At 44.1% G+C, this 26,672-nt stretch overlaps 1 protein-coding gene across 1 annotated transcript in view; it reads left to right on the top strand.

Moving 5' to 3' along the window:
• SPON1 (spondin 1) overlaps positions 1 to 26,672 on the top strand; it is a 415,570-nt gene that overhangs the window by 209,665 nt on the left and 179,233 nt on the right. The window contains exon 6 of the mRNA XM_056526599.1: positions 536 to 684. Within this exon, the coding sequence (XP_056382574.1) occupies positions 536 to 684 (149 nt within the window). The remainder of the gene's footprint in view (positions 1 to 535; positions 685 to 26,672) is intronic.

Below are 26,672 nucleotides of genomic sequence, written 5' to 3'. Positions count from 1 at the left end.
CGCCAAATTGGGTTTAAGCCTTCTCTTCATAAGAACAGGAGCTTTCCTTTGTGGGTCTTGCCATCCTGAGTCGTACTTGCTTGTCTAGAAAAAACAATGAATGAGATAATAGTTGCTGGTATCCCATTGAATTAATGCCAAAGAATAACTTTAATTTCCTGTGCCCCAATATGAAATTTGTATCATAGGCCCCAGGTACCAAGCGTCATTAATAATACTGATGTCCTCATATGTGACAGAATGGCCTTATGGTCCCTTATGTGACTGATACCGTTCTCTCCCCACCCACAGCATCTCCCCTGACTTCATGCACGATTTTATACCCATCTTCTGAATTTCTACTGTAAATCATTGTATCATTAGTCATTCTAGGTCAATAAAAATACCCTTGTATTTTTCCCTTCATACAGAAGACGTCGCATGATTTTACATTTAGATGAATTCCCCTGTTGTGCTTGTTTCTTTCATCTTTCGCTCAAAGTGTTTAGTTGACATTAGGGCTAATTCTTGTTTGTTCTTATTTCCTTCTCTACAGGGAGAGCCAATCACTGGTCTGCAATTATTGGCGGGTCGCATTCTAAGGAATATGTTCTGTGGGAATATGGAGGATATGCAAGCGATGGGGTGAAACAAGTGGCAGAGTTGGGTTCCCCAGTTAAAATGGAAGAAGAGATACGTCAAAAGGTAAACACCCTAGTCCCCAGAAATGAACTGTTGATCACAGAATTGCAAGTATGTATTGTCATAGAAGCCTTTTACACAGATTATCAACAGTGTCGCAAGTAGAGCAGTTGTGAAAATGATCATACTTATGTTATTTCCTTTTCACTATTGTCGGCAGCACATGCCATGTTTATATTAGATGTTTTTAGTGCCGCATTAAAGACGCCATCGGCCAATGATCCAGTGTTTGTGCCTTCCTCAGCTGGTACTAGGACCTTTTATGTGAGGCAATGCTTTGGGATTCTAAACACCAGTTTCTCCCTCATGAGTGAGAAATGACTATATTCTGGTTGATCTGCTTAGTATATCTCATAGATCTTTCATTCTTTCATAGATCAGATACATTCAAAAGGACCTTTGACATCATTTTTGATATTTCTCCCTTGACTGGCTGTTTAGCCTTCATAGTGATTGAGTATTCCCACCATACATACCTATATTGCCCATTTAAAACTAGAAAAAAAAGTATTTTCTGTAAGTAATCAGTTTTATTAAACTAGTTTTATTATCACCAAATACACATACTACCAAAAACACTTGGCAGAAATTATGTACATCACCCAATAATATTTACTGAAAAACCTCTTTAGGGTCTATTCACTTGTACAGTATTCTGTGCAGATTTGATGTGCAGGATTTTCTGCTGCAGATTTCAATGTAAACTGAATGACTGAACACAGCTTGAAATCCTGCCCATCAAATCTGTGCATCAAATCTGCTCAGAATACTGTACATGTGAATAGATCCTTACAGACAAAGAGGAAAAGTACACACAGACACACACACACACACAAATCACCAATTAATACCAACATACATCTTTATTGGATGAATATAATAAAATAAATATAAAACAATGAAACCAAATGAAACTAATAACACTAATGGACACCAGAGCACAGACAGGAGGACTGGGCATCACAATAGACATATGGACTGGACATCACAATAGACATATGGACTGGGCATCACAATAGACATATGGACTGGGCATCACAATAGACATATGGACTGGACATCACAATAGACATATGGACTGGGCATCACAATAGACATATGGACTGGGCATCACAATAGACATATGGATTGGGCATCACAATAGACATATGGACTGGACATCACAATAGACATATGGACTGGGCATCACAATAGACATATGGACTGGACATCATAATAGACATATAGACTGGGCATCACAATAGACATATGGACTGGACATCACAATAGACATATAGACTGGGCATCACAATAGACATATGGACTGGGCATCACAATAGACATATGGACTGGGCATCACAATAGACATATGGACTGGACATCACAATAGACATATGGACTGGACATCACAATAGACATATGGACTGGACATCACAATAGACATATGGACTGGGCATCACAATAGACATATGGACTGGACATCACAATAGACATATGGACTGGGCATCACAATAGACATATGGACTGGACATCACAATAGACATATGGACTGGACATCACAATAGACATATGGACTGGACATCACAATAGACATATGGACTGGGCATCACAATAGACATATGGACTGGACATCACAATAGACATATGGACTGGGCATCACAATAGACATATGGACTGAACATCACAATAGACATATGGACTGGGCATCACAATAGACATATGGACTGGGCATCACAATAGACATATGGACTGGGCATCACAATAGACATATGGACTAGGCATCACAATAGGTTCTCTATCTTTCTCTTCTCTGTTGTGCATGTTTGTAAGTGCCTTCATCCATCTTGTTCATGTTAAGGTATATGGTCTTATTACCATATTGCTATACTTGGTGTTGCTTTCCTCCATTTACTTATGTATTGCACATGTTAGTGCATCCTGAGGTTCTATATGTATGTGTGCCTATATCTATATGTATCCTCCTGTCTGTGCTCTGGTGTCTATTTAGTTTCATTGTTTTATATGTATTTTATTATAATGATCCAAAAAAGATGTATTTTGGTATTAATTAGGGATTTGTGTGTACTTTCCCTTTTTGCCTATAAAGAGTTTTTTTTGTGAACTAGTTTCATGTAAAACAGGGAATAGTGCGGCCCGGAGCTTACTCAGAATCCTTCCCCTGCCTACTTGCGTAATCGCCCTAGTAGTAAAAGGCAAAAATCGTAAAGGGGTATTCTCATCTCATGAGACTGAGCGTCAATTTCCTGCAAGCCCAGTGGCCGGGGGGCATTATAAAGTCACCAGCACTTGCCCCCGTTGATTCTCATCATCAGTGGGGGTCCAGGAAGTCACATCTTCACCGATCATAAAGTGATGGTATATCCTAGTAATATCCTACTTTAAGGGAATAACACTTTAACTTGTCTAACCAAATGCAGATTGGTTCCCTTTATTTAGTTAAATGCTAAACTTAGAACCTACTTTCTTCCCTACTGTATAATCTACACTAAAAGCTGCCTAGATCACTTACAGACATAGCGATGTTACTCCCCCTAGGCTTTTTCCATCTTACCCAACACTATAAACATGTTTCTTTGTACCTGAAGGCAGTGATTATCTATAGAGTACGTAGCTCACCATAATAGACTGAGTTCTGAGTGAGTCTGAATCTACAAGGATAGGAGGAGACGCCAGCTGCATTTCTATGCTAGTAATTGGTGCTTTTAGTAAAGCAAAATCTGTTTCTGAATGTAAAAGCTCCTGTTGTTATGAAACAAGTCATATGCAATGTCCTATAAAGGCGCACATCGTGAACAAGACAACTCTGCAATGAAAATGTACCATTTTTTTTTATCATTTCGTTTCTGTGAGACCTACAGTTAGAGTCAAGAATGGTTCTAAAAGGCTGCTGTAATGGAAGGTATTAGCACTACACAAGCCATTCGCAGAAGTATTGTGTATCAGATAATAATCCAAAGTGTTTCCATTACAGAAATCTAAGTCTGACCCTTGGATTTTAGACGAGTGCCAGCATCACTACGATGGCGGTGGTGCACATGGTGGCATCAAAGCCAATAATAGGATTAGTAAGAAGATTCCAACACTCACCAAGTTGGACTTGATAACTAAAGTGTATATTCACATCTGTTTTTACTATTGGTACAGACAGTACTCATTTTGGAGCAGCAGGCCTTCCCCAGCTATCTCTACACGGCTGAGGAAGGCTTGCAGCACCGAATCGTGTCTGTACCACTACTATGATCAAATGAGAATAAACATTTCACTTATTGAATCCAACTTGGTGAGTACTGGGATCTTCTTACTACTGACCCTTGGAATGGATATAGCAATATAGGCTTTTCAAGACAAAAGGATGTCCAGCACGAAATGTACGAAATGTACAGAAAAAACTTGGAGATCTTTCGGATCTTGCAGGGTCCTTAGTCATGGCATCCATATAGGCTTTTCACAACCCTGTTCACAAGCATCCAAATTTATCGGCCACAGACACGCACAAGGGTTAGCCCAGTTGAATTAATTCATAGGTTGTCTGTGCAGAAAGTTTTGATTCCTGTGAATAGGTTGTTGAAACCTTTGTGTTGGCATTAGATTTGACATTGATTTAAAAAAATGTTTTAAAAATGTTTGCACAAGCAACCTCTATGTGCAAAAATTATGCAATTTTTTATCACAACAGGGTTGGCGCAGCTTGTTGTGGAAAAGGTGTGGCTTTGTGTGAAGAGGGGATGGCTGCCCCACTCACTGAATTTATCACAGTTTACGCTGTGCACTGGCAGGGCATTCATTTAGACCGGCAACTCTTGATAAATGATCCCTTGAATTGAATTATGATAAAGCGTGTTTCTGTCTAGTTATATAGAGTGTCACCTTTATTCCTCCTCCTATGGTGTTATTCTGTATGGCAGTGCTTTCTGACCAGTGTGCCTCCAACTGTTGCCAAATTAAAACTCCCAGCACGCCCGGACAGCCTTGGGCTGTCTGGGCGTACTGAGAGTTTTTGTTGTGCAACAGCTGGAGGCACACTGGTTACGAAAAACTCCTGTATGTAAAAGGAAAAAACTATCTACAGTAGTACAATATCTACTTATGAAAGTCTCATTAGGCTTCCAAACAAGTTCCATGTTGTATAAAGCTGTAAAACAGTACCTATAGTCAACAGGTTTCTACCTCTGTGTTTGGTATGAGCACCGATAGGAGTTACCATGCAAGGCAATGTTCAGCATAATGCTGGCCCTGTCTATCCTTCAAGTTTCAAAAATAATTTCATTTCTAGAATGGTGATTTAAAGCCTACCCGTCATTTCAGGTGACTGTCCAGAATGTGCTGACCTGTTTGAGTACATGAGGAGTGGCACTGTTTCTAGACATGTATACAGTATTTTTCAGCAGATTTTTGCTCTGCAGACTTTATCTATAATTTGAAGTTCTCCCAGAGCTTGTGAAGAAGCTCCCTCCTCTCCCCTCCATAGACTTGTTTTGCATGTCTTGAGCTCCCTTTCTCCATAGACTTGTATTGCTTTTCTTGCAGTCGCAGTATAAAGCTGAGCTTATTGGAGTGGAAAACAGTCTCACGGGAGAGGTGCAGAGGGAAGAAGCTTGAAAACAGGAGAAAGAAGCTTTCTTGTCTAATTTGATGTATTACAAAGTGTCTTATATTTACTTGTACTATTGATCTATGCAAAGTTTGTTCAAATGACAGTGCCTACTTAAGTGTGATGTCTACAATATTGAAGATATCTACAATTTTGCAAATACTCAAATTACTAGGGCTCTATCACCAGTTTTGTCAGATTTTACAAGTGGATTAGCAAAACATGCTCCCCAGCAGAGGCGTAACTTGTAGCTTCTGGGCCCCGAAGAAAAATCTGCAACAGGGGCCCCATATGCCAATTATAATACTGGTCTCTTATGGGGAAGATGTGCTTTAGGGCCCCCGGTGCGACTACTACCTCGGCACGCCCTGAAGCTACGCCCCTGCTCCCCATCAAATCAATAGACCCCATTATAAGTCAGTTGGATTCGTCGAGTGCCATTTGTGTCTGCCAAAGAAACCATGATGATAGTGTGAACAAAGCCTAACCAGCACGACATCAAATAATCCAGAATAAAATATCTGCTAGTTCCCTTCAGACTGCTGTAATAAATGGAGACCTGGTATTCCTGATTATAACTATGTCGTGTGAAGCCGGCAGTCGTATAATACCTTATGCTCGCTCTGCTGAGGCAGCATTTCTTTGTGGATAATGAGAGCAAAATCTGTAAAACTCTTAAAAAATTATGTCTGGCGGGTACTTAGACAGGTGATAGGAATGCTGGTCAGACATTTATGAATACTACATTTTTCATCTCTACGAGCAAAACCACTCACTTTGCTACTTGCTTTGCAAATTCAGCCATATGGGATAAATGGGATCGTGTGCGTACTGCAATTCGAAGATGGAGCTGACTTTATATTAAATGAGAGCTCATATTCCAGACATTGATTTCTCTCTCTCTTTTTTTTTTTTTGTCTCCAGAGATGACCTAGAAATTCTCAATTCTTGGTTCAATTCACATAGCAGAAGCTGTGGCTATAGATTTAATCATATAATGTAGCATCATGAGTTCATGAATGCACAATGCTGAATTACATTCCAAGTCTGGAAGATTTTGAGGGAGTCTGGGCTGGGGGCTGTATTTAGGGGGAAGGTCTAGGGTCTGTATTAGTTTAAGAGGCCTGGGATCAGGTAAGGGGGTCTGTATGTGTTTAGAGGTCTGATTTGGAAATGTGTATTAGTTGTCCTTATCACTTACAGGGCATGACAGGTCATATGACAATATGTCATGAGTCGCATGGTCTCCAGGGGGCGTGGCTATAGTGCAGTGGGTGGGTGGAAAGTAGGGTGGAAGGGGTTTACTGAATTATGCTATCCACCCACTACAGCATAGTCACACCCCCTGGAGACCATGTGACTTATGACATATTGTCCCTGACTGCATGGAGTGCTGGAAAAGGTCAGAGACAGCAGAATAATAAAGACTTGTACTACAGCACTTCCCAATGTGGATCCTGTACATTAAAACTGGACAAAGCAGCGCTCGGTGGTAATAGAAGCATATTGCACAGTATTATAACTTGGGCATCATGAGCTACCCCTTTAAATGTCCCCTTTGCATCTGAATGGTCTCCCATAATATAGGTTCTTGATGTAGATGAGGCATTAAAGGGGTAGTCCTCCCCTAGACCTCTTATTCCCCATCCAAAGAACAGGAGATAAGATGTCTGATCGCGGGGTCCACCGAGCTGATGCATCCCAGACATCCTGTGCACAGAGCGAACTTTGCTCCGTGCCGGATGACTGGCAATTCGGGGCAGAGGCTCATGACGTCACGGCCGCGCCCTGCTTGGCCCTTCAGATAGACTTGCATTGAGGGGGCGTGGCTGTAATGTCACAAGCGGGGTGCGGCTGTGACATCACAAGCCTCTGGCGCTTCGGCGCTGCACCCAATGCTATAAACGAATGCCGGGTGCAGCAGGGAGATTGCGGGGTCCCTTTGGAAAGGGGATAAGAGGTCTACAGATGGAATACCCCCTTTAAATATAATTTTGTATGGTCTGTGACTACCCATTGACTACCCTGTGACTACCCATCGATGGCAGCTGCATGTTACAAACATATACACAAGCTACTGAACTAGTGTACGGTAAACTTAACATACAGGATGAATTGCTTGCAGTAGATAGGTTACAATGTTTCCAGGGATCATGATCATGCATCTATGTGAAAAACCCAACAAGTGCTTTTAATTCCGCTATTTATTTCATGCTGTAATCATTCAGCATAAGTCAACACAACACAAAGCAATGCTCTACTGACTATATGACACATCAGCGGTTAAAATAATATTTCCAATCTATACAGAATCCCATAAAGCCCTGATAGGAACCTGCTGGCATCGAACCAGTCTGAATGAAAATCATTTGAAATGTCAAACAAGTGTATTTTATGCATGTAACTCTGAGAACCAATTTACTGGAACTCTGATTGCATGATTATGGTTTGTCATTAACATCAGGAGTGAAAAACAGATAAACAAAAAAATTGCTAAATTTGAACACAACAATAGATGAATAAGAAATAGTGCCGCAACGTCACGCTGCTCTGTACCTGTTAACTCCTTTATGAGCAGAAGGTTTCCCCCTCTCTTTGTAGATTTAAAGTGATTTTCTTTATGAGATACTTCTGCAAATGTTCTTTGCATTGAAGACATGTTATCTAATGTTACCAACTGATGTCTAAAGCTCCTATAAACACTTTTAGGTCTCCATGGTAACAGACTACAACCAAACCAAATGTAGTCTGATCCTGCAGTCATATTTCTTTCCATTATACTGATCCCTACTTGTTAATTCAGCAGATTACCAAGAAGTTAGGAGAAAGATGAAAAGAAAAAGCTCATGAGTCATGACCATAGGTTCAGAATACACAAGTTTTGTTCATAGAAAGAGGGGTACAGCTACCTCCTTTCCTGCCCTGTGTTAGACACAGTGGCACAATGCTCTGCATGCTCGCTAGATACTAACATTTATAGATGGACAAATATACACCCATTCAGATTGATGGGAACAAGCATATAATGGCAGGTCTAGAGGCCAGAATCGGGACACTGAGGAACAGGCACTTAAGAGCATACTGTCACGATGCCGGCTGGCAGGTAGTGGATCCTCTGTGCCAGAGAGGGATTGGCGTGGACCGTGCTAGAGGATCGGTTCTAAGTCACTACTGGTTTTCACCAGAGCCCGCCGCAAAGCGGGATGGTCTTGCTGCGGCGGTAGTGACCAGGTCGTATCCCCTAGCAACGGCTCAACCTCTCTGGCTGCTGAAGATAGGCGCGGTACAAGGGAGTAGACAGAAGCAAGGTCGGACGTAGCAGAAGGTCGGGGCAGGCAGCAAGGATCGTAGTCAGGGGCAACGGCAGAAGGTCTGGAATCACAGGCAAGGAACACACAAGGAACGCTTTCACTGGCACTAGGGCAACAAGATCCGGCGAGGGAGTGAAGGGGAAGTGAGGTGATATAGGGAAGTGCACAGGTGTAAACACTAATTGGAACCACTGCACCAATCAGCGGTGCAGTGGCCCTTTAAATCGCAAAGACCCGGCGCGCGCGCGCCCTAGGGAGCGGGGCCGCGCGCGCCGGGACAGAACTGACGGGGAGCGAGTAAGGTACGGGAGCCGGGGTGCGCATCGCGAGCGGGCGCTACCCGCATCGCGAATCGCATCCCGGCCGGAGGTAGTAACGCAGCGCCCCGGGTCCGTGGAACCGACCGGGGCGCTGCAGTGAGGGAAGTGTAGCGAGCGCTCCGGGGAGGAGCGGGGACCCGGAGCGCTCGGCGTAACAGTACCCCCCCCCTTGGGTCTCCCCCTCTTCTTGGGGCCTGAGAACCTGAGGATCAGACTTTTGTCCAGGATATTGTCCTCAGGTTCCCAGGACCTCTCTTCTGGACCACAACCCTCCCAATCCACTAAAAAAAAAGTTCTTCCCCTGACCTTTTTAGAGGCCAAAATCTCTTTGACAGAGAAGATGTCCGAGGAGCCGGAAACAGGAGTGGGAGGAACAGATTTAGGAGAAAAACGGTTGAGGATGAGAGGTTTAAGAAGAGAGACGTGAAAGGCATTAGGGATACGAAGAGAAGGAGGAAGAAGAAGTTTGTAAGAGACAGGATTAATTTGACACAAAACTTTAAAAGGACCAAGATAGCGTGGTCCCAACTTATAGCTCGGGACACGGAAACGGACATATTTAGCGGAGAGCCATACCTTGTCTCCAGGGGAAAAAATGGGAGGAGCTCTTCTTTTCTTATCTGCGAATCTCTTCATGCGAGAAGAAGCCTGTAAGAGAGAATTTTGGGTCTCTTTCCATATGGTGGAAAGATCACGAGAAATTTCATCCACAGCGGGCAGACCAGAGGGCAAGGGGGTAGGGAGGGGGGGAAGAGGGTGACGGCCGTACACCACGAAAAACGGAGATTTGGAGGAAGATTCAGAGATTCTGAAATTATACGAGAATTCGGCCCAAGGTAGAAGATCTGCCCAGTCATCCTGGCGGGAGGAAACAAAATGTCGTAAATAGTCACCCAAGATCTGGTTAATTCTCTCTACTTGTCCATTGGATTGAGGATGGTATGCAGAAGAAAAATTTAATTTAATCTTGAGTTGTTTACAGAGAGCCCTCCAGAATTTAGACACAAATTGGACGCCTCTATCCGAGACGATCTGTGTAGGCAACCCGTGAAGACGAAAAATGTGTACAAAAAATTGTTTAGCCAACTGAGGCGCTGAAGGAAGACCAGGAAGAGGGATGAAATGTGCCATTTTGGAGAATCGATCAACGACCACCCAAATAACAGTGTTGCCATGGGATGGGGGTAAGTCAGTAATAAAATCCATACCAATCAGAGACCAAGGTTGTTCGGGGACAGGTAGAGGATGAAGAAAACCAGCGGGCTTCTGGCGAGGAGTCTTATCCCGGGCACAGATAGTGCAGGCTCGCACAAAGTCCACCACATCAGTCTCTAGAGTCGGCCACCAATAGAAGCGAGAGATGAGTTGCACAGATTTCTTGATGCCCGCATGACCTGCGAGATGGGAGGAGTGACCCCATTTGAGGATCCCAAGGCGTTGGCGTGGAGAAACAAAGGTCTTTCCTGGAGGAGTTTGCCTGATGGAGGCTGGAGAAGTGGAAATCAGGCAGTCAGGAGGAATGATGTGTTGAGGAGAGAGTTCAATTTCAGAGGCATCTGAGGAACGAGAGAGAGCATCGGCCCTAATGTTTTTATCAGCAGGCCGAAAGTGAATTTCAAAATTAAATCGGGCAAAGAACAGAGACCACCTGGCCTGACGAGGATTCAGCCGTTGGGCAGACTGGAGGTAGGAGAGGTTCTTGTGATCGGTGTAAATAATAACTGGAAATCTTGATCCCTCCAGCAGATGCCTCCATTCCTCAAGTGCTAATTTAATGGCTAGAAGCTCTCGATCCCCGATGGAGTAGTTCCTCTCCGCCGGAGAGAAGGTCCTGGAAAAAAAACCACAAGTAACAGCATGCCCGGAAGAGTTTTTTTGTAGAAGGACAGCTCCAGCTCCCACTGAGGAGGCATCAACCTCCAATAGGAAGGGTTTAGATGGGTCAGGTCTGGAGAGCACGGGAGCCGAAGAAAAGGCAGACTTGAGTCGTTTAAAGGCGTCTTCCGCTTGAGGAGGCCAAGACTTGGGATCGGCATTTTTTTTTGTTAAAGCCACAATAGGAGCCACAATGGTAGAAAAATGTGGAATAAATTGCCTGTAATAATTGGCGAACCCCAAAAAACGTTGGATGGCACGGAGTCCGGAGGGGCGTGGCCAATCTAAGACGGCAGAGAGTTTATCTGGGTCCATTTGTAGTCCCTGGCCAGAGACCAAGTATCCTAGAAAAGGAAGAGATTGGCATTCAAACAGACATTTCTCTATTTTGGCATAGAGTTGATTATCACGAAGTCTCTGAAGAACCATACGGACATGCTGGCGGTGTTCTTCAAGATTGGCAGAAAAAATCAGGATATCGTCCAGATATACAACAACACAGGAGTATAGTAGATCACGAAAAATTTCATTAACAAAGTCTTGGAAGACGGCAGGGGCGTTGCATAGACCAAAGGGCATGACCAGATACTCAAAGTGTCCATCTCTGGTGTTAAATGCCGTTTTCCATTCATCCCCCTCTCTGATGCGGATGAGATTATAAGCACCTCTTAAGTCCAGTTTGGTAAAAATATGGGCACCTTGGAGACGATCAAAGAGTTCAGAGATGAGGGGTAGGGGGTAGCGGTTCTTAACCGTGATTTTATTAAGACCGCGGTAGTCAATGCAAGGACGTAGAGAGCCATCTTTTTTGGACACAAAGAAAAATCCGGCTCCGGCAGGAGAGGAGGATTTACGGATAAAGCCCTTTTTTAAATTTTCTTGGACGTATTCAGACATGGCAAGAGTCTCTGGGACGGACAGAGGATAGATTCTGCCCCGGGGTGGAGTAGTGCCCGGGAGGAGGTCAATGGGACAATCATAAGGCCTGTGAGGAGGTAGAGTCTCAGCTTGTTTTTTGCAAAAAACGTCCGCAAAGTCCATATAGGCCTTAGGGAGACCGGTTACATGAGGAAGCACAGGGACACGGCAAGGTTTACTGGGGACCGGTTTTAAGCAGTCCTTGGAACAAGAGGGCCCCCAACTCTTGATCTCCCCAGTGGACCAATCCAGGATTGGGGAATGGAGTTGAAGCCAGGGAAGTCCAAGAAGGATTTCAGAAGTGCAATTGGGGAGGACCAACAGTTCAATCCTCTCGTGATGAGATCCGATGCACATTAGAAGGGGCTCCGTGCGGAAACGTATAGTACAGTCCAATCTTTCATTGTTTACACAATTGATGTAGAGGGGTCTGGCGAGACTGGTCACCGGGATGTTGAACCTGTTGACGAGAGAGGCTAAGATGAAATTTCCTGCAGATCCAGAGTCCAGGAAGGCCACAGCAGAGAAGGAGAAGGCAGAGGCAGACATCCGCACAGGCACAGTAAGACGTGGAGAAGCAGAGTAGACATCAAGGACTGTCTCACCTTTGTGCGGAGTCAGCGGACGTCTTTCCAGGCGGGGAGGACGGATAGGACAATCCTTCAGGAAGTGTTCGGTACTAGCACAGTACAGGCAGAGATTCTCCATGCGGCGTCGTGTCCTCTCTTGGGGTGTCAGGCGAGACCGGTCGACCTGCATAGCCTCCACGGCGGGAGGCACAGGAACAGATTGCAGGGGACCAGAGGAGAGAGGAGCCGGGGAGAAGAAACGCCTCGTGCGAACAGAGTCCATATCCTGGCGGAGCTCCTGACGCCGTTCGGAAAAACGCATGTCAATGCGAGTGGCAAGATGGATGAGTTCATGTAGGTTAGCAGGGATTTCTCGTGCGGCCAGAACATCTTTAATGTTGCTGGATAGGCCTTTTTTAAAGGTCGCGCAGAGTGCCTCATTATTCCAGGATAATTCTGAAGCAAGGGTACGGAACTGTACGGCATACTCGCCAACGGAAGAATTACCCTGGACCAGGTTCAACAGGGCAGTCTCAGCAGAAGAGGCTCGGGCAGGTTCCTCAAAGACACTTCGAATTTCCGAGAAGAAGGAGTGTACAGAGGCAGTGACGGGGTCATTGCGGTCCCAGAGCGGTGTGGCCCAAGCCAGGGCTTTTCCAGACAGCAGGCTGACTACGAAAGCCACCTTAGACCTTTCAGTGGGGAACTGGTCCGACATCATCTCCAAGTGTAATGAACATTGGGAAAGAAAGCCACGGCAAAACTTAGAGTCCCCATCAAATTTATCCGGCAAGGATAGTCGTATTCCAGAAGCGGCCACTCGCTGCGGAGGAGGTACAGGAGCTGGCGGAGGAGATGATTGCTGGAGCTGTGGTAGTAACTGTTGTAGCATAACAGTCAGTTGAGACAGCTGTTGGCCTTGTTGCGCAATCTGTTGTGACTGCTGGGCGACCACCGTGGTGAGGTCAGCGACAACTGGCAGAGGAACTTCAGCGGGATCCATGGCCGGATCTACTGTCACGATGCCGGCTGGCAGGTAGTGGATCCTCTGTGCCAGAGAGGGATTGGCGTGGACCGTGCTAGAGGATCGGTTCTAAGTCACTACTGGTTTTCACCAGAGCCCGCCGCAAAGCGGGATGGTCTTGCTGCGGCGGTAGTGACCAGGTCGTATCCCCTAGCAACGGCTCAACCTCTCTGGCTGCTGAAGATAGGCGCGGTACAAGGGAGTAGACAGAAGCAAGGTCGGACGTAGCAGAAGGTCGGGGCAGGCAGCAAGGATCGTAGTCAGGGGCAACGGCAGAAGGTCTGGAATCACAGGCAAGGAACACACAAGGAACGCTTTCACTGGCACTAGGGCAACAAGATCCGGCGAGGGAGTGAAGGGGAAGTGAGGTGATATAGGGAAGTGCACAGGTGTAAACACTAATTGGAACCACTGCACCAATCAGCGGTGCAGTGGCCCTTTAAATCGCAAAGACCCGGCGCGCGCGCGCCCTAGGGAGCGGGGCCGCGCGCGCCGGGACAGAACTGACGGGGAGCGAGTAAGGTACGGGAGCCGGGGTGCGCATCGCGAGCGGGCGCTACCCGCATCGCGAATCGCATCCCGGCCGGAGGTAGTAACGCAGCGCCCCGGGTCCGTGGAACCGACCGGGGCGCTGCAGTGAGGGAAGTGTAGCGAGCGCTCCGGGGAGGAGCGGGGACCCGGAGCGCTCGGCGTAACACATACATGTGTAAATAACATGATCTAGCACTCTACAACTGATGGCCCATGGGGAAGGCAACAGACAAAAGCAAGATTCATAAAATCAAAATTTTCTCATCCTTTACCAAACATAAATATAAATGCACTTCACACAGTCTAAGGATCCCTAAAAGACATAATTACCAAAAATACTAATAAAGGCCATGGGTGAGCGCACAGACAGCAGAGCATTCACCTTCAATGTTCATTAACATATTAATAATGGGGAATATGGAGGAGGCAGGGGAACTGGGACAGCCGGCTCCATGCCTCCATTGCAAGCTGGAGCGCAATGCAACAGGAAAATTACAGTGCCAGAACTCTGCATATACTGAACAGATTTAAGTAAGCGACCCTCTTTGTGAAGCTGTTTACCTGCACTATAACCCAGTATATTGGGTTTAATGCAGGTGAACAGGAGATTATCTTTAAATGGGCACTCTCATTAAAAAAAATTTTGTTATTGCACTCCTTATCTATATTGTATATATAAAACTCAATGGCCCCCATTTACTAAAGTCCAACCGACTCTTTTTCTCGGTTATTGTGCCTAAATTCTAGTCGCAACGCTGTGCGACTATTTTTGTCGCACATCTGACACTTTAGAAAACACTTGGAGTGTTTTTTTTCCTCTCTGAAATGGATGTGTTTTATGCAAAAATGGGTGTTTTACCGACAAAAACTTCCCAAATCACTCGAGAAAAAGTGTAAGTTTGCCTCACACAATAACCGACAGCCAAGAGGCTGAGTGAAATTCCAAAAATGGAGTGATTTCTAACAAGGGACTGTTTACCATTGTGTTTTGTGTGAAAGTAACTTGTTTTATAACCTGAAAACATTTTGTACAGTTAAACACTTTTATGAATAAAATATTAATGCTTTTGTGATAGTTAATGTTTATATATATTTTTTCTTTTTAACACATTTGCAATATTAGTTTTAAATCAATTTAACACCCAAGCTGATAAACAAAGATAATTGTTGTGAAGTTTGAAAAATTATAACACATGAATACTTTTGATTCATGGAAACATTTTTAAATAAACACGTCTAAACCATTTTGACTCACACAACTAATTTCTTTAGCTCGGAGTTTGTGCGAAATATTGAAATCACTCCAGAATAAACACTCCACTCTTAGTAAATCAGGGCCAATGTGTGTATGTATGTTTGTATGTTCAAGCATCACTTCCAAACGGCTTAAGATATTAACATGAAACTTGGCACACATGTTACTTACTGACATGTCAACAATGAACATAGGATAGGTAAATTAACCCTTACCAACCCCCATTTGCGAGAGTCAGGGTTTTTATTTAAAGTCCCATACAGGTGTATGGGAAATATATGTTACTGCATAACATCCAAATGGCTGGAGATATTTCGACAATACTCGGTCACATGTTACCTATATGTCCACTAAAAATATAGGATTGTCAATTTAACCATAACCTACCCTCACTTGCAAGGGTCGATTTTTGTTTAAAGTCCAATGCAAATCTATGGAAAATTTATGTTCCAGCATAACTTCCGTACACTTGGCGATATTTCGATAATACTTGCTCACATGTTAACTATATGTCAAATAAAATATAAAATAGTTAAATTAACCCCTAACCTACCCCCATATGTGAAAGATGGGGTTTTTGTTTCAAGTCCCATGCAAGTATATAGGACTTCTGGTGCCTTACGCCACAAGCTCTACTTTGCATCTCCTGGTGAATGCATCAGTCTGCCTGGCAATCCACACCCTCCCCGCATCCCATGCCCCATCTTGCAAAGGTACGTCCACCCTTTAAGCCACACCCCTTTATTTTCAGCTTACAATATCTTTTTTTTTTTTTCAAAGTAAAATTTTTATTAAAGTTTCACAAGAACATACAGAACAATTCTGTTCCACACCAAGAGAGTGAACAACAGCGTTAACCTGATACATTCTCTGACCATTGGGGTCAAAGTACACATGGAGAACAATCTAAACATGAGAAAATACAATGGGTCCCTAGGGATCTATACTATACAATAAGTGGTGGATGTCATTCTTGTGATTATATCTAACACATGGTCAGCCATTTATATCAATTTCTTGCTTCGCAGTAGAAGAGTATCGAACAGGCATAGTTAAGGGGCAGGTGTGGAATGCCATATTAGTCATGAGGACAGTGGTGGTAAGCAGAAAGGAGAAGAAGGAGATAGAGAGAAATAGGAGATAGGAGATAAGAGAGGTTCAGGGGTTAAAGGTAAGTAAGGGGAAGAGAAAAAGAGGAAGGAAAAGGTCTTGAAATTAGGAGTACGTTACCTGTCAATGCGTACGGATTCGGGGGCGGTGACCGGGCACCAGGATGGCAGTTTTCTGTAAGAGTAAGTCAGTGAGGGTGTAGAGCAGTGTCATGAGCGTTTAAGTGTAGGGTTTCAAAGTCGGGTGAGGACATAAACTCTGTCCAGGGCCTCCAGATACTAAAGAACCTATCTAAGTGGTTACGGGAGTCCGCAAGGAGTTCCTCCATGCGATTGAGGTGGGAAACCTCACGAAGCCAGGACGAAAGCGTAGGCGGTGTATCAGATTTCCATAGCCTAGGGATCACTGTTCTGGCTGCTAATAGGAGAAAGTGTATGAGTCTCGAAGACATTTTAGGCCAGGACGGTGGCTGCATAGAGAGTAATATCAGCTTCGGATCTTTACGTATTTGGATAGAGGTTAGTTTAGATATTATCTCGATGACCTGAGACCAGAAGGAGTCGAGGGCCGGACAGTCTAGCCAAATATGAGTCATGGTGCCCCCCGGACTACCACATCGCCAACACGTGTCCGAGACCGTTGGGAAGATACGAGAAAGCAGGGAGGGAACTCTGTACCACCTCGTTAATATTTTGTAGTTGGTTTCATGAGCTTTACACGAGGTGGAGGACCGGTGGCACCATGAGAAGGCTTGGGTCCAGTCGTCTGTGGAGAGGGGACAGTTTAGTTCCCTTTCCCAGGCCGAGTGAAAGGGTAGGGGATCAGTGGTGGAGGTTGCCAGAAGGAGGATGTAAAGGGTACTGACTGACTTATGTGGAGGAGGGTGGGATATGCACAGTTCCTCAAAGGCTGTGAGATCTCTGTGGAGAGTCAGACAGGCCTTATGGAAATGGTAATAGTGAGTCAGTTGGGAGTATTGGAAAGAATGGTGTATAGACGGTGGGGAGCCCTGAAGGAGGTCTGTGAGAGTTCGTAGTCCCCCTGGTGACATGAGATCCCGGAGTGTGGGTGCATCTGCTCTGCGAAGGGATAAAAACGAAGTGACGTGTTGAGCTGGTGGAAAAGTCGGGTTACCAAACAAGGGAGTGAGTGGGCCAGATGGGGACAATAGGGGGGTGCGCCTCAGGTATGTCTTATATGCGGTGAGTAGGGAGGCTACAATCGGGGGGATATCTGTGGGGCCCTGTTTGTGAATTCCGTGGGTCGGTTGCCATAATACGGATTTGATATCAATCCCCGATGCTTCACGTTCAAAAGAGATCCATTGTTTAGATGTCCTGTGATGGAAACTGTCTAGTAGTCTGGTGAGGATGGCGGCTAGGTAATAAGAAGTGAAGTCAGGCAGTGCTAGACCCCCCTTCTGCTTACGCCTGATTAGGACATGTCTAGCTAAGCGAGGATGACGTCCAGCCCAAACAAATTTAGTTTGTAGCGCAGAGACTTCCCGGAAGAAAGAGCGAGGTAAGTGAACAGGGATACAGGAGAATAAGTACAATAGTCTAGGTAGAACATTCATTTTGAACACGTTGACTCTGCCCAACCACGAGAAGTATCTGCGCTCCCATCTGGATAAATCAGAGCGAAGTGTGTGGAGAAGAGGAGGGAAGTTAAGGCGGTACGAGTCCGTCAAATCCTTAGGTATGTGTATTCCTAGATATTTGAGGGAGCTTTCCTGCCACTTAAAGGGATAGGACAATTTCAGGGCCGTCCACGTCTGAGCGGACAGGGATATATTGAGAGCCTCACACTTGGTAGGGTTGAGTTTATAATTGCTGAAACGAGAGATTGTGCGTATGGTATTGAGGAGTGATGGTAAGGAAATCAGTGGGGAGGTCAGAAATAAGAGGAGGTCGTCGGCAAATGCTGAGCATTTGTATTGGGAGGAGGCCAGCGACAAGCCACGTATGTTTGGGTTCTGTCTAATATCTGTGAGAAGGTGTTCCATACATATAACATATATGAGAGGGGATAGGGGACAGCCTTGTCTTGTTCCATTTCTGATGTGGAAAGGGGCAGAAAGTTGACCGTTAATACGAAGTTGGGCGGAGGGGTTCGCGTATAGAGCTAGGATCCTGTCTAGCATCAGCTTTCCCAATCCCAGTTGAGAGAGCGCTGCTTTCAGAAAGTCCCAATCCACCCGATCAAAGGCCTTCTCCGCGTCAAGGGATAGGAGGAGGAGAGGGGTTCCACTACGCCGTGCGTGGTGGATCGATGAGAAGACTCTCAGGGTGTTGTCACGCGCCTCCCGGCCGCGTACAAAGCCCACTTGATCAGGGTGGATAAGGGAGCCCAAATGTTCTGCCAATCTGTTGGCCAGTAATTTTGCGAACAGCTTGGCGTCTACATTAATCAGGGATATTGGTCGGTAGCTCGGGCAAAGGAGAGGATCCTTACCCTCTTTGGGTATGACTGTAACGTACGCTTTTAGGAAGGAGGGGGGGAGGGGAGAGTCCATGGAGACGTTATTAAACACCCGGAGGAGTGGGGGCAGCAAATCCGCCTGGAGGGTCTTGTAAAATTTAGAGGTATACCCATCCGGACCTGGGCTCTTACCCGTCGGGAGTGCGGAGATTGCAGAGCCCAACTCCTCAGGGGTGAAGGGGGATTCAAGCGCTTGGAGAACGGGCTGGGGTAGGCACGGTAGACCGGTAGAGGCTATGTACTGCTGTAGGGATGGAGGCGTTGATGTTGTAGAGGAGTGGGTGGGGGGTTTGGGTAGGTTGTACAGGTCATTATAGTAGGTACGAAAGGTATCAAGTATTTCAGGTGTAAGGTGTGAGATGGAGCCAGATTCAGTCCGGATGGCCGGTAGGAATGTGGATGAGCGTTTGGATCTAAGGGCAGATGCCAATAGGCGACCAGATTTGTTGCTCCATTCATAGAAGGTTTTGCCTGTAAGTTGTTTATAATGGCGGTGTGAGGCATTTAACAGGTCTAAGAGCTCATGTCGAACTCGAGTCAGCTCCCTGTATGTCTGGTCTTGTTGGGTGCTTTTGTGTAAAGTTTCTAGGGCCATGAGTTTCTGTGTCAACGAAAGAAATTTGGCAGACTTGTCCCTCTTTAACCGAGCCCCATGCTTCATAAGCACTCCTCTAAGGACACATTTCAGAGTGTCCCATTTAATCGCCGGGGATGTGGGGTCGACAGCATGGTCGAGGTTGAAATGCCGAATAGCGTCTCTAAGATCCTGCAGGCATAAAGCGTCCAGGAGCAGAGACTCATTAAGTCTCCAAGAAGCATGGGGCTTGGCAAGGGAGGACAAGGAAAAGGTACAAAAGACAGGGGCATGATCAGACAGGGTCATTACGCCTATGGAGGCTGAAGAGACAGTGGTGAGAAGGTGGTGGGGAAAGAATATGTAGTCTATTCTGCTATATGAAAGCTTACAATATCTTTACCACAACGCAACCCCCCCTTAGGACCAGATATGAGGATTAGAAATGTGAATTAGATATGGGTACGGGATATGAGGTTGGTATATGCGAATGGGATATAAGGTTGGCATATGAGGTCAGGATATGAGGACGGGTGATGAGGTCTGGATATGAGGACGGGATATGAGGATGGGATATGAGAACGGGATATTGGGACGGTATATGGGGATGGGATATGGGGACAGGATATGTGGACGGGATATGGGCATACGATATGAGGACGGGATATGGGGACGGGATATGAGGTCAGGATATTTGGTTGGAATATGAGGAGGGGATATGTGGTTGGAATATGAGGATGGGATATGAGGTCGGAATATGAGGACGGGATATGAGGTCAGGATCTGAGGTCGGGATATGGGGATGGGATATGAGGTCGGGAAATGAGGATGGGATATAGGGACGGGATATTATGTTGGGATATGGGGATGGGATATGAGGTTGGCATATGAGGTCGGGATATGTGGATGGGATATGAGGTCAGAATATGAGGAGGGGATTTGGGGTCAGGAAATGAGGAGGGGACATGGGGTCATGATTTAAAGATGGGATATGAGGACAAAAGCTTCCTCCTTTGTTGCTATTCCTTCCCCCCAAGGATAAGGTAGGAAAAACCTGACAGCACTTGGTACTCAGCTAGTGGTAAATAAAAAATCTTTCTAATATACTTTGTTTAAAAAAATGAAGTTTTCTATGTTTTGTTTGAGTTTAAAAACGCTGCCACTGGGTGTCTCCCTACTTGTCCAGAGCACATTTCCCCCCATCTTTTGCACAGACTTTGGACTCCTGCTGTCCTGGCTGAAGACCAAAATCAGGAAATGCAGTCTGGAGTGCTGAGGGGGGGGGGGGGGGTTGTCCAGCCTCATCCAATCATAGCTCCTCTCACACTAAACTGCCATTTGCTGTTGGTTGCAGAGTAAGGGAGAAAGTTCTCCCCTGTATGGCTTCAGGTGATGCACACCTGCTGGGTAAAGCTGTGAATCTGAACCTGAGGCTGAGCAGAAAATACAGAGCAACATCAAGGTAGAAAACTAAAAAAAAATAATAAAAATAAAGGCAGGGGGTGGTTTATCATGATGGGGGCAGTGAACTGTGGAGATTGTAAACAGGGGTCAAGTTCTGGGTAAAAAAGTGCAGGAACTCACCCAGTATTTTCACTCAAGGGCTGGTCCTGCAGGACTCCTGCAAATGGGAGCAGTGTTCCTGCTGTGGAAAAAGTACAGGAACTCAGGACTTGAGCCCTGATTATAAAATGTATCAAGTTAATGAGAGGTACTCTTTAAATGCTCTACTAATAAAGCTTATTGAAACTTTAACACCCAGATGGATACTTTCACAATCTGCTATTTAGACACATGACATTATCATCACATGCAGGAGTAGGGCTTGGGTTTTCTGCAGTTGACCGCATTATTATTGTAGCCACGCTTATTATCTACTGTCCTCTATAGCAAGATAAACATTTTTAGCAAAAATTTGCAAGTCTACTTCTAAAGCCTTATTTTTGGAAGGAATCTCAAGCGCCTGCAGCAGACAAATGTAAACACAGGGACATCAAATAAACCCTGTGCAGATGGTGCCCAGATCAGAACTTGCTGTTCCAAGATTCAAAAGCAGTAATACTAATCACTATGTTACACTGAATTTCACTTACGCTTGTTATTGGTTCAAGTTAACATAGTGGTATACACATCCAGGACCTCAGGCTATAAGCAGATGCACAGACTGACTTGGTTTTATGAATCTCTATTTTTGGCTATAAATTCCTAAAAAATGAAGAAATAACAGAAATTTCATTTTGCACTTTGAATAGACGGACACCAACAAAAAAATGGTGGCATTGTCGTATAAGGTGTAAGTTGCCCTCTCCTGTCTCTCCTGTCTGATAGTACTCCTCTGTGCTCTCTCCTGTCTTATAGGACTCCTCTGTGCTCTCTCCTATCTGATAGCACTCCTCTGTGCTCTCTCCTGTTTGATAGAACTCCTCTGTGCTCTCTCCTGTCTGATAGTACTCCTCTGTGCTCTCTCCTGTCTGATAGGACTCCTCTGTGCTCTCTCCTGTCTGATAGCACTCCTCTGTGCTCTATCCTTTCTTATAGGACTCCTCTGTGCTCTCTCTTGTCTGATAGCACTCCTCTGTGCTCTCTCCTGTCTGATAGCACTCCTCTGTGTTCTCTCCAGTCTGATAGCACTCCTCTGTACTCTCTTCTGTCTGATAGCACTCCTCTGTGCTCTCTCATGTCTGATAGTACTCCTCTGTGCTCTCTCCTGTCTGATAGCACTCCTCTGTGCTCTCTCCTGTCTGATAGAACTCCTCTGTGCTCTCTCCTGTCTTATAGTACTCCTCTGTGCTCTCTTCTGTCTGATAGCACTCCTCTGTGTTCTCTCCTGTCTGATAGTACTCCTCTGTTCTCTCTCCTATCTAATAGTACTCCTCTGTGCTTTCTCCTGTCTGATATTACTCCTCTGTGCTCTACCCTGTCTGATAGTACTCCTTTGTGCTCTCACCTGTCTGATAGCACTCCTCTGTGATCTCCCCTGTCTGATAGCACTCCTCTGTGCTCTCTCCTGTCTGGTAGTACTCCTCTGTGCTCTCTCCTGTCTGATAGGACTCCTCGGTGCTCTCTCCTGTTGTATAGTACTCCTCTGTGCTCTCTCCTGTCTGATAGGACTCCTCTGTGCTCTCTCTTGTCTGATAGGACTCCTCTGTGCTCTCTCCTGTCTGATAGCACTCGTCTGTGTTCTCCGCTGTCTGATAGCACTCCTCTGTGCTCTCTCCTTTCTGATAGCACTCCTCTGTGCTCTCTCCTGTCTGCTAGCACTCCTCTGTGATCTCTCCTTTCTGATAGCACTCTTCACTTACTGGACTTTGTCCATGTCTGTGCTTCAGCTTGGACAAAGCCATGACTTTATAAGCCATGATTTCTATAAAAAGGAAATAGAATTTTCTTATGAAGTATATTAGAAAGGTTACTGTTTTGCCAAGATTTACAACATATAAAAAGTTTTTGGAACTTTTCGGATCTGACAGTGCCAATTTAAATTTTTTTTGTCCAAAATGGACAACTTCTTGGACACGTCAAAAGTTTTAATCGGTCTGGGTCTCAGTACTGATCAGAAGAACAAGCCTGGATAAGTGCCATCATTGCTGTTTACTTCCTGAATTGTAGAGATATTTGTCTCGCTGCTCCAATATAAATCTATAGAACAGCATAGCAAAGATTGATACGAGCTGGAAAGTGAATGACAATGCCGTGCACTCCTCCCTCTCCTCATAGGTATTGGTCTCAGAGACCCAGACCAATCAAAACTTTCAATAAGTAAAAAGTTTTTCTAAGTGACAGTTGCCAAATCGGAGCTGCACCAAATCATCTTATAAGAAAATTTTGATTTAGGGAAGATTTTTTGGTGTTGTTCCTTTGTAATTGTTGTCATCTTCTTAGACTTTTGATGGCTTGGAACCATTAACTTGATCATTGATTTCAAGCTTAGAAGAAAGTACAGGAATATAATTATTATTATCCATACCTCTCTATTTATAAACCCTTTCTTCTCTAGGGTGTTTAATCTCTGTTATTCAATTTATCTTCATTACCGTTATTTTCATTCATTGCAATATGACAGTACAGAGATAATTGATCTGCTTTTTAATGATCTCTGTACACCGTGCACATCTACTAGTTAACCAATGTACTAACTCTCATAGGAGTTTTCATGTAGAACACTGTCCTCAGCTCTAAGTGTGAATGATGAACTAAATCCCAATATTTCACAAGATCTTTAATGGTCTGTTTGCCGGTGGTTGTAAATTGGATTTGCTAAAAGTTCAATCTTTTGTCAATTGTTGTAAGCGCAGTATAAATAAAGTTGTTACTGTATAGATGGTAGTTGAAATTTCCACCACATCAATCAATTTTGAGCAGTATTTGACTGCCAGCTATTGGCTAGGCACCTACCAGATGTCCCTGGCTGTAACTTAGTGCAGGCTACATGTTTACCAGTGCAAAATATGTTGTAAGGAATTTTGTAAGAAATTCTAAGGTAACTTGTCAATTTATTGTTTTTGAACATATAAAGCTTGTGAACCCATAATAGTTAACTAAATATGTTAACTAAGTCCTACAGCTAAAGAGAAGTGGGTCATGAAGATCAGGCCTGTACATGCAAACTTCTGATCAAACAAGCCAGTTTCATACTATATCTTCGCTGGAATAAAATTCTGAAAACTTTAGAGAACCCTTTGATGACATTCAAACCAAATATTTATAGTAACTACAGAACTTGTACATTGATATGATGGAATTTTGGCTCACTCACTGTTTAAATATTCAAGACATAAAAACTGATATATCATAGCTTTAAAAGCATCTGCTTATGATTGTATGGGTCCTCCTTAAAGAGGTATTCCGGGAAAAAAACTTTTCTGGCTCCAGAAAGTTAAACAGATTTGTAAATGACCTCTATTAAAAATTCTTAATCCTTTCAATAATTATCAGCTGCTGAAGTTGAGTTGTTCTTTTCTGTCTGGCAACAGTGCTCTCTGCTGACATCTCTGCTTGTCTCGGGAACTGCACAGAGTAGAAGAGGTTTGCTATGGGGATTTGCTTCTAAACTGGCCGGTTACCGAGACATGTGTCATCAGAGAGCACTTAGAGAGAAAAGAACAACTCATAAGTTCTGAAAGGATTAATATTTTTTAATAGAAGTAATTTACAAATCTGTTTAACTTTCTGTAGCCAGTTGATATATATATATATATATATATATATATATATATAAATAAAAAAAAAGTTTTTCCCTGGATAACCCCTGCACTCTGGCCCTAGAAATCTTATCCTCTATTCAGGCCAACACGCCCCCTCCAATAGACATGGATGTAGGGGGCATGGTGTGACATCACAACCATGGCCGTCTGAAGCCGGCGTTCTGAAGATAAATGTTCAGAATGCTGAGGTGCCAGCCCATAGATTACGGGGGTCCAGACTCTGATGTTTAACCACGCCCCCTACATTCATGTCTATGGGAGGGGGCATGACAGCTTTAATAAAGGATAAGATGTCTAGGGGCTGAGTACCCCTTTAAGCTACCAAAACAGTTCTGACTCATTGTTGAATGGGCTTAAGGTGTCCTGTGAAGTTTTCCTGTTGTATCTGGCATGATGATATTAGGATCCTTAACTTCCCAGGTGGAGCCTCTTTTTACTTGTTCTTCCAGCACATTTCATAGACGCTTTATTAGATTGAGATCTAGAGAATTTGAAGGTCAAATCAACAACATGACTGTTTGTTGTGTCATAAACTGTTCCCTCGCTAAATATTCCCTTTGCATCACACTTCTTCTGACAGTTTGCCTTCTTTCCTTAGTGCCTTCTGGTGCCATCTGTATTCTAGGTAAGTGACACACATGCACCGGGACGTTTACCATAATTCATCAGACCAGATCAGTTTCCTACCTGCAGAGGTCCACCTACACTACCTCGCTACAACATCTTGTGTTCACCTTATTAGCATTATCATCAATAACTTTTCTAGCAATGTGTACTTCAATGAGGCTGGGAAGAGATTAACTAGGCTCCCCCCCCCCCCCCCCCATGCTTATCAAGGTACCTGGCCACCCATAATAATGTCATGTTTACTTTTATACTTAGATGTTTACTGTTGGTTCTTCCTTGGACCACTTTTGGTAGGTGCCATCACTGTATACCAGGAACAGTCTGCAAGACCTGACATTTTGAAGTTGCTCTGACTGAGTCATATAGCCACCATAATTTGGCCGTTGTCAATGTCTGCCAGATTGTTTTGCTAATTTTCATGATTCAAACAAGCTTCAAGAACCAGCTGATCACTTTCTGTCTTTTATACCCCTTCACAGTCGCCATTGCCATAAGACATGAGTGTTCTTCATTTCTCCTGTCAGTGGATTTAATACTGATCAGTGTGTGTTCGAAGACCTTCTTGTATGAGCATAATGCTATTGGTCTTATTATTGGATTTTGTCCTGGGCTTTAATGTGATCGTCTGGATCATATTAGAAATTTCCCATTAAAGGGTTACCCTGGTGGAAAACAATTCTTTTCATATCAACTGGTTCCAGAAAGGTAAACAGATTTGTAAATTACTTCTATTAAAAAATCTTAATCCTTCCAGGACTCAGCTGCTATATGCTCTAGATGAATACAGCAGCTGTATACTACAGAGGAAGTTGAGTAGTTCTCTTGTGTCCGACCACAGTGCTCTCTGCTGACACCTCTGTCCATGTCAGGAACTGTCCAGTGCAAGAGAGGTTTGCTATGGGGATTTGTTCCTGCTCTAGAGAGTTCCTGACATTGGCAGATGTGTCAGCAGAGAGCACTGTGGTTAGACAGAAAATAACTATTCAACTTCCTCTGTAGTATACAGCAGCTGATAAGTACTGGAAGGGTTAATATTTTTATGTAGAAGTAATTTACAAATCTGTGGAAAAGAGGGATGTATATATAAAATATATATACAAAAAACAGTCCTCAAGAGCACTAGGGGTATAGGATACAAAGATAAGAAAAGGAGAAAAGAGGTATAGGATCTAGTAGCGCTGAATAGATCACATTAAATCTACCCAGTGCTACTGGAGATTTTAATTAATGTGATCTATTCAGCGCTACTGGAATCTATCATTACTGACAATTTGGTTACTTTTGGAATATTATCTTCTGTTGTGACGAACTGTAATTAACGAACTGTGAACTATATAACTATACCAACAGAATAAGACTCCTGCAATACATTATAGTGGATACTCATTACAATACTTTTATTTGATGAGTGCTATATTCATTTCTTTTACCTAACATTATCTGTATTAATATACACCTTTCGCCTCTGCAAGGGCCCTGCAAGGTGATCGGCCATTCATTAACATATTTTATTACATATATTATTATTAATAAATATACTTTTACTGGATCCTATACCTCTTTTCTCCTTTTCTTATCTTTGTATCCTATACCCCTAGTGC

The sequence above is a fragment of the Hyla sarda genome, chromosome 6 (assembly GCF_029499605.1).
Source record: "Hyla sarda isolate aHylSar1 chromosome 6, aHylSar1.hap1, whole genome shotgun sequence".
In the NCBI taxonomy this organism is placed as follows: Eukaryota; Metazoa; Chordata; class Amphibia; order Anura; family Hylidae; genus Hyla; species Hyla sarda.
The sequence above is the reverse complement of the archived record's forward strand: the minus strand, read 5'-3'. Positions and strand labels throughout refer to the sequence as shown.